Genomic DNA, 19,301 nt, shown 5'->3' with positions numbered 1-19,301 from the left:
TCGTTTTGAAATCAGAAGTCCAGAATCATAGTTTGTTCAGTTACTGTTCAAGTTACTATAAAAAGGCAAACAAAGAAAAAATATCAATGTTATTATTAATTACACATGACAATTTGAAATGTTGTTACATATTTTAGCAAGGATCTTGGAAATGGATGCACATGATTTGCTTTTGCGGGCCACATAAATTAACGTGGCAGGCCGGATCTGGCCCCCGGGCCTTGAGTTTGACACCTGCGTTCTAAATGAACAGTACTCTTACTTGTGGGCATGTTTTGGCTACTACATCGATGCGCTTTGCCAAGTCACTGGTACATCTCGGTGAATCTTTGTTTGGGGTGTGTTTAATCCTTGTTTACGATTGGTTATTAATGAGAAACTATCATCTTGTCGGGGGGGGGGGCACCTTTAAGTTGCTCAACTGATCATTTATTGATGAGGAGGCACGTGCATTATTCACGCCAGCATGTTCCGAGGTGTGAACTTGATAAAGCGATGGATGCGTGTCCATGACTGGCGGTGGGCTTTTTGCACAGCTTGAACGTGATGATGTGTGTAGCGCGTGTGAAACGTGCCCCGAGGCTCATCCTTGTGTGCGTTGCGCACGACTTCATGGACGCATTCTTGGAACTAAATGGGCTGTACCTAATCCATGTCATTGATACCCTTTCACTCTCTCCCTCGCTCTCTGTCGCTGTCTCTCACACACACACACACACACGCGCGTACACGCACCCCAAGACATACTCGCACGCTGTCATGTCATGTTTGATGCGTGCAGTTGGAACAATCCAATCACACAGAGATCCAGCTGCGAGTCACATGGCCTCATTAAAACCGTTCAACACACACACACACACACACACACACACGGCCTGTTTGTTGGCGTGTGCGTGTGCGTGCCCGTGATTCCCGCCAATGGAATTTGACAGCCCCTCCCCTCCCATTTGTTCGTTGGGCATTCAAAGGATTTCCAAAACCTTCTCCAGCGTTGTTTTCCGTCTGTCTAAGGCCGGTATCTAATCAGCGCAGGATCGCAATAGGAGGCTGGAAAAGGGCGAGTGAGCCAGGTCTGTTGCCATGGCAACCACCATGATGATGATGATGATGATGATTTGGCCAGCCGTCTCAAGTGTTTTCAGAAGCATGCTGGATTGAAGTGAAGCCGTTTCACCTCCTGCCTAGTCGGTGTGATTGTAAAAACGATTCATAATTTTTTACATTCGGAGTGAACGGTGGCTACGTGTACACGGACACATTTATTCGGATTAAAAGCCTGATCGGAATAAAAACGTCTCATGTACACACCCCATTCGGAATACTCCGACCCAATTAATCCAGTTCTGAACAAGATTTTATTCCGAACGAGAGAGGTGGTTTATGTCGATTGATAATCCGATCGGCGCGCATGAAAACACTTATTCAGAAATTTCGGAAAACAAACCGTCTTTACTGCGCATGTCTGTGACGTCAGTATACGCGTTTCTGTTATTCCCAGAAGCTAGTACAAACAGCGAGCGAAAGACATGGCGGGCTCAAGACTGAACTGGTCATTAGGAATTGTTAACTTGACGTAGCAGCGCAAACGGGAAAAATATGCGAAATAACGCTAACCTTTAAAGTAGAAATGGACGAGGCGATGTTTTGTTGACACGGAAGTCGCTACGGCTTCTTCTTCTGATACTACTACTTCCAGCGTATTTGGTCAATCTGCACGTCAAAATAATTTGTTCCAATCGAAAGTGTGATGCGCGAACACGCAAGTCCTCATCGGATCAATATTTTTAGTGTCCATAAAAACAGTGCATCCGATTCCAATTTTAATCCGAACTCTGATTGGATGAAAGAAATGTTTCCATGTAAACATAGCCAATGAGAGGAAAATGCCTTAAATGTTTGATGTTTGATGATGACACTGTGTCCGTTTTCGGTTAGTCCCTAGCTTCAAATCGTTCTGCTTTCTGCATGACTCCAAAAAAACAAAGTACTGTACGGGGAAGCGCAGCCTCTCTGATGATTTGGAGTGACCCACACAGGAAGTGATGCGACACCATTGCCTCTGAAGTGGAAGTGAAAGTGACCACATGGCTGCTGTCATGCTCCGAGCACAACAACAAAAAAGAGGACCTTGACAAAGTTGACACTTGGACACAGAGTCCAATTTTGAATCAAAGAAACATCAGTTCATAGACCTTTTCATAATGTTGAATAAAAATTGTTAGCCAGGCACTTCCATGTGGCGGAAAGTGATCGACGACCTCTGACCTGAGTTGAAAGCGATGAGGAAAAGCTGTTTTGGGGGGTTGCGCTGCCAGATATAACCCAAAAGGTTTAGTTTGGTAAAAAAGAGGTCACACACACAGTAGTCGGGTTTTCCCCAGGAACTAAACACGTCCTGCGGTCTTGAGCACTGCATCGGTCCATGTTGTCGCCCCTTGGTCTAGTTTGCTTGGGTGCCTTGTCATTTTGTCGCGCTCCTCTTGTATTGGACCGCGGCCCAGACAACAGCCCGGCTAAACACGGCCTTGCAGATTCCTCTGGTCTGTCAGTGAATGACTTGGATGCACCAAGCGTATTTCTTGTGTGACTCACCGAGCCAAGACGTGTTGTAAAACAATTTCTAATTGAAAGCGCAAGGACGTCGCCGTGGCTGTTTGAGTGAAGTCAGCGGTTTCACTTAAGTGCGGATCTCAGACCTCCAGCAGACTTGCTTCTCTTCTCACCATCCGTGAGCCAACTATCCTTTGCTAACATGGCGGTTACGACACATTTGCTTGGGTTTTTTTTTTCCGTGACAAAACGGGAGTTCTAACAATGCTAATATCTAAAATGCTAACAACCTGCGTGGACCCATCATGCTAATCTGTGAATATCTCATGCCTTATGGACAGATGTTAAAGTGCTATAGCCTCTTGAGATAAAACATTCCACTTTTCATGCCAACATATAGCTAAGATAGCAACATGAGCACAAAAACAAATGCAAATAAAAACCACTTAGGTACTACCGTACGTACTAGGTACTATTTAAAATTTGCGTCGTACTCTTTAGTCATGTCCTATTTCAAAAGGTCAGGGTGAACTTTATTATCCCCAAGGAGCAATGAGAGTGATACTCGCTAACATGCTAATAATTGACACGCAAACACAGAGAAAGACAGCAGCATTTCTTGTTTTATTGGTAGATAATTTATCTAAAATTAGCTTACATAGTATGTTTGTTTGAAGACTAGTTTTTGGATTGAACAAACCCTGATGTGGCCAGTTTACCATACATATTTTAACATTGCATGTTTCCTCACTCTGCTATTTGAACATCTCGACTTTTTGTATTCGCTGACAGCTTTGCGGTTAGGAAAAAAAAAATCCAATGTGGTGATCCGCAGTGTTCCCAAAATTTAATCTCATCTCGCCATTGATCGTTTGAATGCGCAAAGACCAGAACAAAGACCAGAAGCTGATATTGATCATCGTCCCCGCAGAAGACACACGGCCGCCAGGCCAATCGGCAGCTGAGCCGGTAACCGGAGTATCAATGAAAATGATGGAGCTATTAGGGCCGCGTTAAGACCCGCCCCCGGTGCCATTATGTTTACCGTCACTACCGTCATCCTCCAGCAATGATATCACTTAGCGGCATGTTTAACGCATTTTCATGACCGATGCGTCACTCAAAAGTAGCAGTTGTGGAGGCTCGAGACAGCTTGATTCTGATCACAAGATCAATTGTGACCCAAAAGCACGCAAAGACAATTGCTTGAAAACATGTTGTATTCAATTTTTTATTAAAACAATGATTGAAGGAACATCAGCTGGTACTTTAGCTGCTTTTCAAGGCTTTAAAAAAAAAAGGCAGCTTAGACTACAGTATATGGGGCAATTTAAGATCCCAAAAATAATAATATAATAATCAAAAAATTTGCAACATTTTTAAGAAGATAAAAACAACATGCGCCAAAATGTAACATAAAACATTTCAAATATAAGTGCAAAGAATGGTAATAACAAAATAAACCAAACATGAAGAAAAAAATAAATGTGTGTGTGTTTGTAAAATATCATATAAATATCCAAAACAACTACAACAGAATAAACTAAAATAAAATGATGTAAAATATTATCAATAAAATATAGATCCATGCAATGGTAATCAGTAAATATATATGAATGAAGCCTCTCAAAAAGAAAACGTTACAATTGTACAGTATACAAGTAATTAAAATGAAGTCCCAACAAATAATAAACAAATCGAGGAAGTACAATTTATACAGTACAAATAAAACAGTTTTAAATACAAGCTCTCCCAAAACATCAAATGTGTGCTCATCCAATCAAATTGCTTTTTTTCCCCCCCCCCATTTCGCTCTCCTTTGAATGTGTCGCTCTCGAAGGAGTGGTGCCTCAAATTGATTTCAATCAAGCGTGTGGCGGTAACCATGGAAACAGATGCTCCCTTAGTGGCCTCTTTTTCAGGGAGCTCTTAAATCAATAATGCCAATTTAGGGATGATGTCATCCCACAACGCCACACGCAACGTTAGCGACACCACAGTGCACTTGGCATACGCTGCAGTTCGGGATAAGCATGTGCGCGCGTGCGCGCCTGCGTGCGCGTAGTTTATGACCTTTGGTGAAATATATTGTGTTGTGGTCTCAACTGAGCAGTGCATGATGGGAAATAATGACACGCACACAAGTGTGCTCCCGAATGACTCTGCGCTGCACGTCCGCGTGCATGTTTGTGTCTCTGTGGACTTACTTCCCGATGGAATTGAGACGCACGCACGCACACACATTTAGATGGAACCTCCAACCATCTGTAGATGTTCCCGTGCCAGTGCTTCTTGTGTACTTAGTGTACTCAGAATGGGCTACCGCTGTGCATTGTAAACACACACACGTTGATGCACATGACTCACGATGTATGTATGGTGTTGTCTTTTTGCGCTCTTTACATACTACAAAGTATTTGTTGTTTGTTGTTGTTCCGTTAGGCCTTTTTTTTTTTGATACTTTAGCGCACAAATGTGTGGCCACTTTGGTATAAGGACAAGCTTATTCTTTTCAATTCTGTTAAGTAATTGTGTGACAAAATAGATACAAAATGCAACATAAATCCAACATCATTCTGATTTCAAACAGTCACACATTCCAATCGACCGTAGGACTGAGAGTGAGTGAGTGAGTGAGTGAGTGCATGTGTCAGTATGAGTGAGTGAGTGAGTGTGTTTAGTAGTGTGAGTGATTAAGTCACTGAATGTGTCAGTGTCAGTGTGAATGACATGACAGAGTGAGCAAGTGCATGTGTGAGTGAGTGCATGGGTGGGTGCTTGTGTGTGAGTGAGTGATTGCATGTGTGTATGATTGAGTGTCAGTGTATGCGTGTGTATGACTGGGTGAGTTAGAGCATGTTTGTGTGAGAGCGAATGAGTGCTGGCGCGAGTGAATGAGTGAGTGCGAGCGAGTGCATGTGTTTGAGAATGTGTCAGTGTGTGTGATTGGGTGAGTGTGCCAGTCTATCAGCGCAAATGCAAGAGGGGGTGAGTGAACGCGTGAGTTTGTGTGCCAAGACATAAATGTGGCAATGATACACTTCTTTGAGTTTACAGTACCAGTCTGAGTTTGGGCTCAGGCAGGAAAACACACTTCCTGTGTAAAAAGATTTGTAGTGCACTGCATGTATGTTTATGTATGTGCTTGTGTGTGTGTATGTGTGTGTGTGTGTTTTGAGGAATGCTGAGGTTTGGTGTTTATTGCTGTTACACTGGTGAGAACTGAGTGCGGGCCGGAGAGCAAGAATGAGGGAGGGGAGCGGAAGAGGAGGATAAGAATGATTCAGACCAGAACTGGTTTGTTTTTCAAATGAACTGGCAGTGTAAAGGCAAAAAGAACGGAGTCACTCCTTGCTCGCCCCGTTTCGAACACTTTTTCCCACAGGTTGTACTTTTTAAGACGGCGGTAGCTTACCCTAAATTTTTAAAGTTGTGTATTAACGACATTTTTTTCCCCCATTGAAATGAACTGAAGTGTTACGTATTTGTTGTTGTTCCTAAAAAAAAAAAAAACACCACAAGGAAAATGGCAGCTGTGTTATACAATCTAAAAATAAAAAACATAACACAACGTAAGAGTACATAAAAAAAAATCAAGTGGTTTAATGAAGTATAATCAAGCATATACACACACTGTATTACAGTAGTGTATCTTTCATGTTGCGCCATGTGAGTGTTTTCATTTTATATTTGTCACATTCAGTAAATGGCTGACTATGGCCTTCCTTTTTTTTTTCTTTTTTTTTTTTGGAGCCACTCACATGTCAAGCTACCATTGTAAACCGAAGCCAGTTCTTTAGTAAACCCAAATGTGAATCTGCAGGAAAAGGGCGTTCACATGACTAGTTTCTTTGAGAAGAGGATCCAGTTCTGATGTGCTGTCAGTAGATCACAATGAAATGATGGAGAAGTGAATCTGAAGCGCTTTTTTTGGTTTGGTTCACTTCCAAGAGGTCTGAATTCACTCACATGAGCTCGCCGGTCGATGACAGTCCTGTTCAAGCGAAACAAAAAGTGAATGTACAGAAAAGTCAATCTTGGCCCTTTTTGCTGCGACATCACTCATTTGAAATTCACACTGCGGGCAAATCCCATCAAATGGGATCCTGGTGTTCTACTGTTTATCAACAAGGGAAATTATTTTTTGGGGGAATATCACAATGTATGAGACATAAAAGCTTCTATAGATGCATAAAATGAAGGTTCTCCATTTGTTTACTCTTGCGTTACTAAAAGGAGCTCTAGTAACCTACGAAAAATCCACAAAATTAATCCCTTGCACTGTATGTGTGTGTGCTTGATGGTCGTCGAGTGGATTTTCGGAAGCGTTAGAGTCAATAGAGTTGGACTTATCGCTCGTGACCCCCCCCAACCCCTAAAAATAAACCATTACTCGAAGTAGGGCTTTAGCTTTATCATCTGGTAATCCGTAATATCCTTTATTTCATAAAGTGCATCTGCAATTTTTGGGTGGCTTGCTCCCCAGGAATTCAAAATGTAAGGAAATGTAAGCAGCTATCACATATGATTTTACAATCAAATGTGACCCAGCATCGCAAAATGAGTCACCGTGACCCCGAGGTCACATTTCAATTTCCACGCATTTCCTTTAATGGGAATGTCGCCCCTGCCAACATGGCCGCCACATCGACACGGCGGCTAGCTGTGCTGCTACAACACTCTGGCGTGTATCGGCGATTTTTAAAAATGTTTTGGGGTCGTGAACTCTAGCGTAGCAACCGTTGTTATGCTTGAGTTCATGGCAATTGCTTATGGAAAATCCTGCGGATTCCCAGCCTCATTTTTGCTTGTATGGCGGAGAATTACTCAAATAAGTATGAAATTAGGGATAAATTGATTTTTTTTTTTTTTACGTGTGCTAAGTGAATATGCTGCAAATTTGTTGCACGATTGGAACATTTTTGGTTAACCAATTTACGAGGGTGACATTTGAAGTGAATGAAGAGCTTGTTGTTTCCTTGGGTCATCTTGTTTTTCTTCCATTTTGTTCCTTTTTGCTCGGACATAAAGTGCGAGTTGTTGCGGCCCTCAGTCGCTCTCTCTATCTTGTTTTGGAATCGGGCCCCGTCTCGTCTTGGGTCACAGTCGTCGTCTTTGTTTGCGACGCACACCCGGCCGTGTGTTTCCTCCATGGATGGTGGGCGAAGCGTGGAAAAAGAAAGACGCGTTTTCAGGACTGCGCCGCAGAATCTCGCAGAAGCCCCCGCTCTGGTTTTGGCTTGATTTCAACGGAGGAAGTATTTATTCAGCTTTAGCACCCTGAAATGTAAAGTGCATCCTAAATTAAATGGATTATTATTTTTACTATTCAGCTTTGACATTTGGCGTTTGTTTAGCAGGGCAGCGTGGTGACCGAGTGTTCAGACCTTCTGCCTCACAGTTCTGTGGTTCTGGGTTCGAATCTCAGCTCAGGCATTCCTGTGTGGAGTTTGTGTCTTCTCTTACTTTCCGAAAACACGCTCCTTCGGTTCACTGAAGTATGCAAAGCCGTAGAGAAGCGGGAAAGAGCAAGCCTCACAGGAACTTGAAATGTGGAAGGAGAAATGATTTTGAGGCATATGGAAGTTGTTTTACAAGAATATGTTCTGCGCAAGCCCACTAGTTGAAACAAGGCATTCTGATAAATATTGCGTTTGTGGAATAAGAGTTATTAATCCACCCGTTTTTAGCCATCTCTGGGGGTGGCCATTTTGTCACTTCTGTCGACTGAAAATGATGTCACAAATGCTCAGGGCTCAGGTCCAATCACGGCTGACCTATTTTCTGAGACCTGAGCAGTTGTGATGTCATTTTCAGTTGACAGACATGACAAAATGGCCGCCCCCAGAGATGGCCAAAAACGGGTGGATTTCTCATATTCCACAAAACCCCAATAATAATGCCGAGTTTCAACTAGTGGGCCTGCTGGGAACATGTTTTTGCAAAACATGTGTTTGGGTTGATTTCCCCTTTTAATTGAAATCCAACAAACGAATGGAGCTCCATGTTTCCATTTAAATAAACCCTCTATGTTGTAATCAGTGATGGCGCACACTGTGTTGTGGTTCATTTTAGCGACATTAGCCACTGTCCTTGTTAGCATCAATTATCCTTTGTTGTGTGTTTGTGAGAGAGAGAGGGAGAGAGAGCGGCCACTATATAGGCAAGGAAGTGAGCGGTGAATTAGTCCATTGTTGAGCTCACTTTTGTGCGGAAGGTGGCAGCTGTTAATCTTGGCGGGACTCTGCTCTCACATGATCACAAACACACACTGATGCACAGTGGTTAGTTACAGTATATGGCAGTGACACGCTGTAAGTACATAAAGCATCTTGTTGTTCTGCATCACTTCATGTCCCTGCGGTCTTGTTTTTTTTTTTTTGTTGCATTCATCAAAGAAGTTCCCCTTAGCATCCCGACACAATGTTTATTGAGCGGTGGACACCATGTGACGCCGTACAGATGATACCATCTTGACCTGCTTAGCCTAGAGAGCTTTTTTCACCATGACGTTTGACATGCGTCCGGGTGGCAAATGCTCCGATGGCACCACGAGTGGAAATTGAGACAAGCTTGGCTTGATCATTGACGGGACTGGCTAAGTAACTGACTTGTTGCTTACTCAGGTTAATATCACAGACACTGAAATGGAGAGCGCGCTGTCGCGCTGACGCTAGCTAACAAGGCCAGCCGTTATGTTTTGCGAAAGCATCTCATACATACCTGTGGCAAAATGTCTTCCACAAACTCAATGTCCTGCCCGTCAATAAAAATGGGTTGGTTGTGATAGCGGGAGGTTGGCTGCTTGAAATCTTGCTCTTGGCTTGGGCAAAAAAACAAAACAAACTAGCAAAAATATAATAAATATTGAAAACAATGTCAACAACAAAAACATCCGTGAATATTTGTGAATGTACGCTCAGCGTGTCGTTTTCAACCCGCCTTTGTCTCCCTCAGATTGGGATGTCCTGAGTTCCTGCCAGCGTGCCCGGAAAGAGCGCAGTGCTGATGGGCGCGGCTGTGCCACCATGAGCTTACAAGATGGCAGCTGCAGCTACGCCAGCAGCGCCAACATGGCCGCCGCCAGCGGCAGCATGCGGCGGCGCCTGGAGGACCAGGAGTTCACCCTTCGCGTGTACCCGGGCTCCCTGGCCGAGGGCACCATCTACTGCCCCGTCGGCGCCCGCAAGAACACCACGGCGGCCGAGGCCATCGAGTGCCTCATCGAGCGGCTGCGCCTGGACCGCACCAAGTGCTACGTGCTGGCCGAGGTCAAGGAGTTCGGCGGCGAGGAGTGGATCCTCAACCCCGGCGACTGCCCCGTGCAGCGCATGATGCTGTGGCCGCGGAGCGCCCTGGAGAACCGCGGCGGCCTGGGCAGCGGCGAGGACTACCGCTTCCTCCTGCGGGAAAAGAACCTGGACGGGTCCATCCACTACGGCGGAAGCCTCCAAATGTGGCTGCGGGTGACCGAGGAGCGCCGCCGCATGGTGGAGCGGGGTTTTCTCCCCCAACCGGCGGGGAGCGACCCCCCGACGGACCTGTGCGCCCTCCCCGAACTGACCGAGCGCGCCCTTCTGGAGAGCCTGCGGGCGCGCTTCCGCCAAGAGAAGATATACACGTATATCGGGAGTATCCTCATCGTGGTCAACCCCTTCCAGTTCCTGCCCATCTACAACCCCAAGTACGTTAAACTGTACGACAACCACGCGCTGGGCAAGCTGGAGCCGCACATCTACGCCGTGGCCGACGTGGCCTACCACGCCATGCTGCAGCGGCGCCGGAACCAGTGCATCGTCATTTCGGGCGAGAGCGGCTCGGGGAAGACGCAGAGCACCAACTTCCTCATTCACCACCTGACCGCCCTCAGTCAGAAGGGCTTCGCCAGCGGCGTGGAGCAGATCATCCTGGGGGCGGGGCCCGTGCTGGAGGTAAGACGCAAAGATGACGTTTGGCCTTGATGTTTACTCGCGCCTGTTGGCCTGGAAGCAACTACAGCCGTGCCTTGAAATACACACTGGCTGTGGTTTGGATCATTTTCTTCCACTTGGAGTTGCATGCAAACATTTGACGTACGGTGGTAGTAACCTCCATTTACTTAGTTGACACCAATAGCAGTTTGGCAGAAGGTGAACAAGTCATCAAAAAAGAGGCTTGACGCTGTTAAATGACGTTGAATTTCACCTTCTATATTTAAAAGAACGATATTGCTTCAGCTTGGGTCCATTTAGCTTAATGCTATCAATCGATGTAAAACACCATGCTAACAAATAGCATTGGTATCACAGTGTTATAAAAGCGGCCGATGTTTGAACACAAGCGGCACAGTAACAGAGGCAAACAGTACAACAATACTCACCTCACATATATTCTTTATCCTCTGCAACGAACAATTTCACTGCGGCTTACTTTGGAGTGACCGTCTCCATGTATAGCCGTTTGTCTGTTTCATACTGCGTTTTGGTGGCCAAGGCTGGCACAGCAAGAAGGAGCAGCTCAATGTCCATTAAAATGAAGTGAAAAATGTGGCAAGAACAGTTTTTATTTACACTCAGACTTTTATAAAGCACAATATTATAGAGTGCTGTTCTTATTGTAATTCACATTATGAAAAATGGTGTTGTTTTTTTTTGGGGGGGGCAGCTAGAATGCATTAATGGCATTCTCATTCATTTCAATGGGGACGGATGATTTGAGAAAGTTCTGGGATAGGCTGTACCATACTCACTACAATGGTACCCTAAGTTAGCAATTTTTCAAGTTATTGCCCGTTGCTAGGGCGAAATGTTTTCTTGAGCAAAAATTTGAGGTACAAGCAAGCTTCAAGCAAAATGAAAAGTAGTGTTATGCTCTTGGATGTGGGCAAGGACAGCCCAAAAAGTAACCCAAACTGGGCTAAGCTAGCTCTGGGTCCAAAGGGGCCGAGCCACTGCTGGGTTATTTATACCCAGCACATTGAGTTAAGGATTTGACCCAGCGCATTGGGTCATGATTTGGATCCAACAAGGGACAAAAATGACCCACACTCATGAGTTAAAGCTACCAAGAAACAGGTTAGCAAGTTATCAGTATAGCTGTGGTTAACAATAATGTACATTTTATTGCCAACATTTTCTAAGAAGCAGCAGCAGCTACTTTTGCCTGTCAGGCGAGTCACTTGCATGATATGTTTGGTGCAGTCCGGTTGCCCTTCCTGACCCAAAGCCACCCGTTTCGATCAAAGCTTGCGACCGGCACTGGTTGGGAATCGGCAGGTGGGATAAAATGTGGCAGCTGCGTGTGGTGGTACCGATTTAAGTCCGTTCTCGACGCCGTTTGGCTGACCCGAACCAACTGGGGACCACGTGGGCCGGCTAAATATGAAGACGGGAACTTCGTGAAGGGTTAGGCGATGCCCAGCTCTGGGAAAAAAAAGCACGTCAACCATTGGACTTTGTTCAGTCGGGAATTCCCAGCAGTCCGCTGCCGTGCAGCTGCCTCACTCTCATCCTCGAGCTCCGCTTCCCGCTCACATGTTCTAAATTAGACGTGGAGGTGACAAAAGCCCTGATGAAATCCAAAGAGAAGGCAGCAGGTTATTCCTTTGGCCTGGGAATGCCGCGGCTCATGAGCGGAGGCATGAAACGGATTAGAAACCTCCCTCGTCCTATATTTAGCTCATATGACATTCATATCGAGGCTACATGTGATATGACCCAGAAACCGAGTTTGCCCAATCTCTGCTTTGATGGATGGGGGGGGGGGGGGGGGGGGATGCTCATGAAATGTTGCCTAATCTGTCCTGGATTAGAAAATCAATAATGGACTATGGATTATGAAATTTCATTGGGGAAAATTTGGTAGGGCGACATTACCTCTGCGGCTGGACAGACGTGACCCAGTGAACTCAGGACCTTCTTCTTCTTCATCTTTTTCTTTTTTTTTTTTTTTTTTTTTAATCCTCTCTGTAGTTGTCCGGCATGCAACATCCTGTCAGGATGCATGTGGAGGTCTCGTCCGCATGCAGCTGTGCATGTTGACTCATAGTCCGGCCGCTTGGTCGGTCGGCTTCGTCATCTGGAAAACGTGAACGCAGCTGACAGCTTCCAGCGCAGCTGCTTCGCTGTTTCGGCTCTCGCCAGAAAATCCAAATGACGACAGATCTCGTGAGGTCTTCCAAAGCAAAGATGCGCAACTAGCCTTGTTAAATCGGTACACACCGATAATCGGGACAAATTTGAGCGTTTTACCGCTTTACGATTAAAGTCAGCATAGCATATAAAATTTGCACGGCATAATAACACTGAGCTAAAATATTGAAGTATCACGCTATTAAAATTACAGCTCTAAATTGACCTTCGTTGAAATCTTTGAGTAAATAAAAACGGCATTTTTTTTATCTGTTGGACACAATCTGTTTTAATTTTAAACAGAATATTTGGTACAGGATAAACATGGAACATTAAATAAATTCATGTTAACATTCTTCTTCTGGTTTTAATCTTAGTAAGTCACAGTGTCCCATCACTGGTGAGCAATTTTTAGAACAGAGCTGTGGGCTACTCATGTTGTCCTTGGGGCTAACTAGTATCCACTGGTACAATTGGATTGTTTTTAAGTACAATGCACATCAACAGAGCAAAATGAATCCGCTTTTGTAGTTTTCTTTCATCTTGCTCTCTCCCTCCTCCGTGCGTAACTGCTCGCCCCTCCCTCTCTGCTTGCCTGGAGTAAAACAAGTTAATTGGAGGCAAATAGCTTCAAAGAGGCGTCTCTTTTACTTAACTCTGCAAGCAGACTATCATATGGCACCCTGCTTAGAACACCCCTAAAAAAAAAAAAGAAAAAGAAAATACAAAAAATAACAATTCAGTCATTTTCCTTCTGTTTCGGAAAATATAGTCAAATGCTCGTCCCTGCTCGAGAGTGTCGATGTCGTTTTCACGGGTGGTCGGTGGTGAAAATCTGTTTCGTAACGACAAGGTAGAAATGCTTGTGTTGGAAATGACTGCAATTTTGTGTGGTGGTCTGCCAGCGGCGAGGACAAAGCCTTGTTGATAACGTTAAACGTTGTGGCATATCGCTATGCTAATTAGACAGCATGGAAAGGTTTGATTTAGGCTGCCTATAATAAAAGGCCACTCTAAAATGGCAATTTTACTGTATTGTATTATTTGATAATTAAGTACATCAAATATTGTATTGTATGTACAATTATGTACCTACTATACATAAAATAAAAATAACACATAGTTGACAATGCATAAGGTCAAGTAATAATGTTATTTGTATTTTCATTTAAGACGCTTGAAAATTAAATTAACATTTAAGACCCTTGTGAGGGTAAGCGGTTTGAAAAGAATTTGATTGAAAGGCCTTTATTTGATTTTTTTCTTTTTAATTTTATATATATATATATACATATATATATACATATACATATATATACATATATATACATAGTGACAAAAAGATACTGATAAATAATTACACCTTTGCTTTTTGCGTCGTTCCGCCTCCAGACTGGTGGCAGATGTGCCTTGAGGCATCAGGTGTGCATGTCTGACGACTACTATCATTGTAATGTCTAAGTGATGCCGTCCGTCAAATGAGTACAAATGCGCACTTAGGCCCCCCGTTGGAAGAAATGATTAGTTGCTGAGGGTAAGACCTCATATGTCGTTGTTAAGGGTCAACGTCAGTGTCGCTTTAATTTTGCCAGCAAATCAACCCATGTATTCAACTGTTTCTCCACGACTCACGTTTCTGTTCTTTGATTTGGCGGGGAAGTTAAACGTACAAAAGGTCTTCTGGACGTATTAGGACCTCACTGAAAAAAACTTGAGTCGTAATGTGAATTTTACGAAGAAAATGAGCGTGAGCGTACACGCGATTCACAACCAATTAAACATAAGTGAAAAAATAGTTGTTACACGAACAGAATCACAATGTTATGAGAGAGATTCTTAAAGTTGTGAGAACGGTCGTCAAATTACAACAAGCAAGCTGCCAAGTTACACAAAGGAAGTCAGAAAGTTTGCAAATTTGTCATTTTATAAGAAAAAAAGCTTCACAAGAAAAAGTCGTGTCACGGGCAGAAAACACATACAAAAAAAATGTTTAAAAATGACAACTTTTTGGAGTAACATCAAAGAGAAAATCAACCCAAACATATTTTTTTTCAAGAATATGTTCCCAGCAGGTCCACTAGTTGAAACACGGCATTTTGATTCATATTGTGTTTGTGCAATATGAGTTAAGGCGCAAAATCCACCCCTTTTAGCCATCTCAGGGGGCGACCAATCACGGCTCAGCTTCAGAAGACCTAGTTACCTGAGTCCTGAGCAGTTGTGATGTCATTTTCAGTCGACAGAAATGACAAAATGGCCGCCCCCCGAGATGACTAAAAATGGGTGGATTTTGCTGCTTACCTCTTATTCCACAACCGCAATATTTATCAGAATGCCGTGTTTCAACTAGTGGGCTTCCAGTTTATCCCCGATTCTCCTTTGGCAATTGTTGTTTTGTTGTCAAGAGGAAATGACCTTGTAAACGTTCCGTTGAGTGTGTTGTGCGTGTAAAAGAAGAATCTCAGCAAACGGTCTGTCGGCTTTGCTGAGCCTTCATTGAGCTCGAGGCGGCTCGCGGCGCGGCCACGCGTCAGACGGGTGATATCACCTCACGCGCGACGTCCCACCCGTTGTCGAATCAACGTCTTCAATAACCGAGTGCAGATGGTGGCGTAATGCGAGCTGAGAGATGACAGTGGCGATGTGGTCACGGCGCTGACGGGAAGCCTGATGGGAAGCCTGATGGGAAGCGCTCGGCTTTTGTGGCTATTTGTGCCCTTCTGGCTCTTCGTAGACTCTTTTAGCCGGGACATTTACTTCCAGGTGGCAAAAATGCTTCCGATAATGATTTTAGCCTTCTTGCTTTCGCATTTGAATGTGTCAGGTGAAGATGCGCGAGGACAATTGCTTCCACAAGGTCGGAGGTAATTTACATTTATTGCTGCCCTGCTAGCGCTTGTTTCTCAAATTTTTGCTCGCATGTCAAAGCAAAAAAATGCCCCATCTCTTAAACTCAACTAAATGGGGTCACTCGTCAGTCAAGGTACCACTGCAATCGATTTTTCTGTTGCTGGGATTAACGGCACAGTTGTGCTTTTGCCCTAGCTAGCAAGGTAGCCGCTAGCCGACAACCCAAGCAAACATTTTATACAAACCTGGGAGAAAATGCCTCCCAAAAACGCGATGATGGAGTTTGTTTTCCCGGTCGGCCCCCTTTAGAAGTGCCTACTCACCATCTTCTCTGTACATCCACATCTATTTATTTTATTTATCGTCCTACCTGAGAGTTTTTGGGGCAGAGTAAATTTATAGAAATCTGAACCTTTAGTGGTAAATCTGTTGGTGCAAGTTTTTTTTTTTTGTCATCTCAGTTGAAGTCAGGGGTAGTCAGTCACGTTTCTACTATCTGGAAGTACCTTGCCTTGTGTTGGTTACAAACATTAAGAAAAAGTCTTAAAAACAACATGCAAACAAACAAACTTCCTGGTTCTCCACCAGTCGGCTGCCAACCCCAATTGCGTGGTGCTAGACAGGTCCAGATGACAGCCTGTTTGCGGTGTTGTTGTGGCCTCCCGCGGAACTCTCCCCCCCCTCACCCCCCGTGCCCGGCCCCCTCCACCAGATGCTTCCCATCCAGATGTCCTCGGTGCACTAAAGCAGCCCCCCGAGGGACGCGACCTGTCTCCCGTGGCTGATGGATGGTTCCAGGTAGTGCCTGGGCCCTCCTCTCTTCGGCGTCTTTTTTAAGACTTTGCTACCTTGAGTGTGTTTGAGCTCCAGAAGGTGTAGACGGCCCCAAATAGCCCAGGATGGAAGACAGCTCTTCGCCCTCAAGTTGTCAGTCTGCAGCTTGGTGTACAGTTACAGCAGCAGAGGAGTTGAACTCGTTCACCCGAGACAAAAGGAAAGGACGTCTGCAGCCGCCATCCATCATGGCACCTCTGCTCTTTCTGTATCTTTGTCACTGGATTCCTCTGCTCTATGCTAACGGTATGATGCATACCTTGACTTCTGGGCCACGGCTCGGTGCATTTTCACAGTACTTGTTTGGTGCATAACGAGAAGCATCTTTGATTTTTTTTCCTCTCTCTCTCTCTTTTCAACAAAAACTGCAACTCTCTTAAATGCTAAACTGCCTCTCTTATTTCTCAACTAAGTGAATGTATGTGACAACGCGGTAGTATAGAATAGGGCTGCACAATATATCGAAAAAATATCCCCATGAAGATAATAGCGGGTGCAAATATGCGTAGCATAAAGACATCGATGTTTTTTTTCGAAATTGTCTGCTTTTATCTGACTTTGACCAATCAGATGTAAACTTAAATGCGCATCGCCATCCAATAGTAGAACAGTATCTAGGAACATTGCTAGTATATTGGTTTCCTAAAGATGGTGGGGAAAACGTTAACATGAGTCGTGCCTTCAGAAAAAATAAATAAGAATGATTCGTAACATAAAACATCATTAAAGGTAATATGTACATATTTATTTGAGAAGTGTGTTTGCAACTGGTAGCCCTTAATCGGTAAGGGTTAATCAGTATACAAGAAGTATCTTAAAAAGTTAGTGAGCCCTGAGATAGTCGGATGGATTTATTAATTTTTTGTTTGTACACCGGGGTACAATTGCGAGAGGGTGAGTGTGCAACAATGTATCTTTGTGGCTGTATTGGTCCCCTCTGCTCTTGTCCTTTGACTGCACAATTCTTCTGCTCGTTCTTGATGTTTGTGAATACACGGTTGACTTTGCTCTTTCTGTATTTTTCTGACTGTATGCCTCAATAATTCTGTCTTAAAGCGGGAATTCAACCCAAACATATTTTTTTTCAAGAATATGTTCCCAGCAGGCCCACTTGTTGAAACACAGCATTCTGATTAATATTTCGTTTGTGGAATATGAGTTGAGCAGCAAAATCAACCCGTTTTTGGCCATCACAGGGGGGCGGCCATTTTGTCATTTCTGTCGACTGAAAATGACATCACAACTACTCAGGGCTGAGGTAACGACCAATCACGGCCGAGCTTGAGAAAACAGGTGAGCCGTGATTGGTCGTTACCTTAACCCTGAGCAACTGTTATGTCATTTTCAGTCGACGGAAGTGACAAAATGCCCGCCCCCAGTGATGGCTAAAAACGAGTGGATTAACTCTTATCCTACAAACGCAATATTTATCAGAATGCCTTGTTTCAACTAGTGGTCTTGCATAGAACATATTCTTGGAAAAAAAAGATGTTTGGATATGTTTTGGACTTCTCCTTTAAACATTCACTTGACATTGCTATGTGTTGACTCCCTGTCACGGATGCGTCCTGCCGAGTTCCTGTTAGCGCTTCCACGCCGGTAATCCGTGTCCTCTGGGCAAGCCAGCATTCTTCCATGATCTCCCCAACATCTGTTTGCTGGATTATCGTCCTCACATTCTGTCCTTCTCGGGAGCATTCCTGCTTTCCTCTGTCAGGAAAGCCGAGGACACTTTGCAGTTTGGACTGCAAACAGCTGGTCACAGTGGACTCGCATTGTTGGCCCGTACACAGCCCAGATAGTCCCAAGTATGTTGCAATGCCCCAAAGTTGCAAATTTAAAAAATGTTGCCACGTGACAACACATTCACACCGCCTCTGGTGCAACAAGTCTTGTTTGTTTTTTTTTGTCTCTTGTATTGACTGCAAAGTAGAACCCAGATTTCAGGCTAATGCTAGCACCAGGTATGCTAGCACCAGGTATGCTAGCGCTTACTCGCTATGGACTCCAGTGTCACTGCTTCCAGGAGGCATTTTCAATTTGAAAACTGATTGCCCTTTGTCTCACATTCACACTTTAGTCATTTCTAGTTGGCCAATCACATCTGTAATTATTCTACAGTATTTAGAATTTGCACACAGTTGGCGCAGTCACCGCTACTTTCATTCTGCTCAGTATACATACTTATTTTTAGATCTTTTTGGGTTGGTTTTTCTTGATTTTATTTCACGGGAATTTCCGCAGTTTGGGACTGAAAGTGTTTATTGTGTTCTATATTTAGATTGTTGTGCGGTCAGAGTGATGAATAGAATTGATTGAGCTTCTAAGAGGATTAGTCATGATGTTAAACACGGGTTAAATGGAGCCAAAAAAGTCAAGATGCGCTCAAGGCCCAAATAAAAGAAATCTTCCATTGTCACTTGACGCTGTACTATAAATCATTGTGGTGAGGACCATTCAATATGCCCAATTTTTCATTTTTTTAAATTTTTTTTTTATTTTTTTAACAAGCATTCAGCTTTCCTCTTGGCCTGGTTTGAAGTCCAAAGACCGCTAACCCGGTCACCATTGTTCTTTGTAGCACAGGTAACCGTAGACTAGTCGTTAAAGAGGTTCCAAAATGTGACACTGACTGAAAAACACAGCTGGAAGTCCAGGACTCGGGCTCAGATCTTCCGAGCAAACGAGGAAAGAGAAAAAAAAAAGCTTTCATCTATGTGCCGTCGCACCCCAAGGACTTATTGCTTTCATGTTTTATGTTCCACGCTAAATGTTCCCATTGCGCAGCTTTGGAATAAGCGAAGGAAGTTCACATGTCGTGGCGCAGGCACGTCACAGGCTTGAGTGGAAGTGGCCCGATGCTCCAAATGGGCCTGATTCAATCGGAGCGTCTTAATGTGGCGTCGCCGCCATCGGAAACAGATGCGATTACAGACGTGAGCCGCAAAGAAGCCATCT

General features: G+C 44.2%; 1 protein-coding gene across 10 annotated transcripts in view; it reads left to right on the top strand.

The window, feature by feature from the left end:
• The window catches only part of LOC147149252 (unconventional myosin-IXAb-like), a 95,645-nt gene that overhangs the window by 14,633 nt on the left and 61,711 nt on the right, over positions 1–19,301 (top strand). For 9 of the 10 annotated variants that reach the window (XM_086027463.1, XM_086027462.1, XM_086027467.1 and 6 more), the window contains one exon: positions 9,508–10,481. In XM_086027463.1, the coding sequence (XP_085883589.1) occupies positions 9,579–10,481 (903 nt within the window). In that variant the 5' untranslated portion in view covers positions 9,508–9,578. Of the gene's footprint in view, positions 1–9,507; positions 10,482–19,301 lie in introns of those variants that run through there. The other variant, XM_086027470.1, reaches the window with a different exon arrangement.

This window comes from Filicampus tigris, chromosome 4 (assembly GCF_054856515.1).
Source record: "Filicampus tigris isolate MCC_2025a chromosome 4, RoL_Ftig_1.0, whole genome shotgun sequence".
NCBI lineage: Eukaryota > Metazoa > Chordata > Actinopteri > Syngnathiformes > Syngnathidae > Filicampus > Filicampus tigris.
Note: the sequence above shows the minus strand (reverse complement) of the source record. Positions and strands in the feature narration are given on the sequence as shown.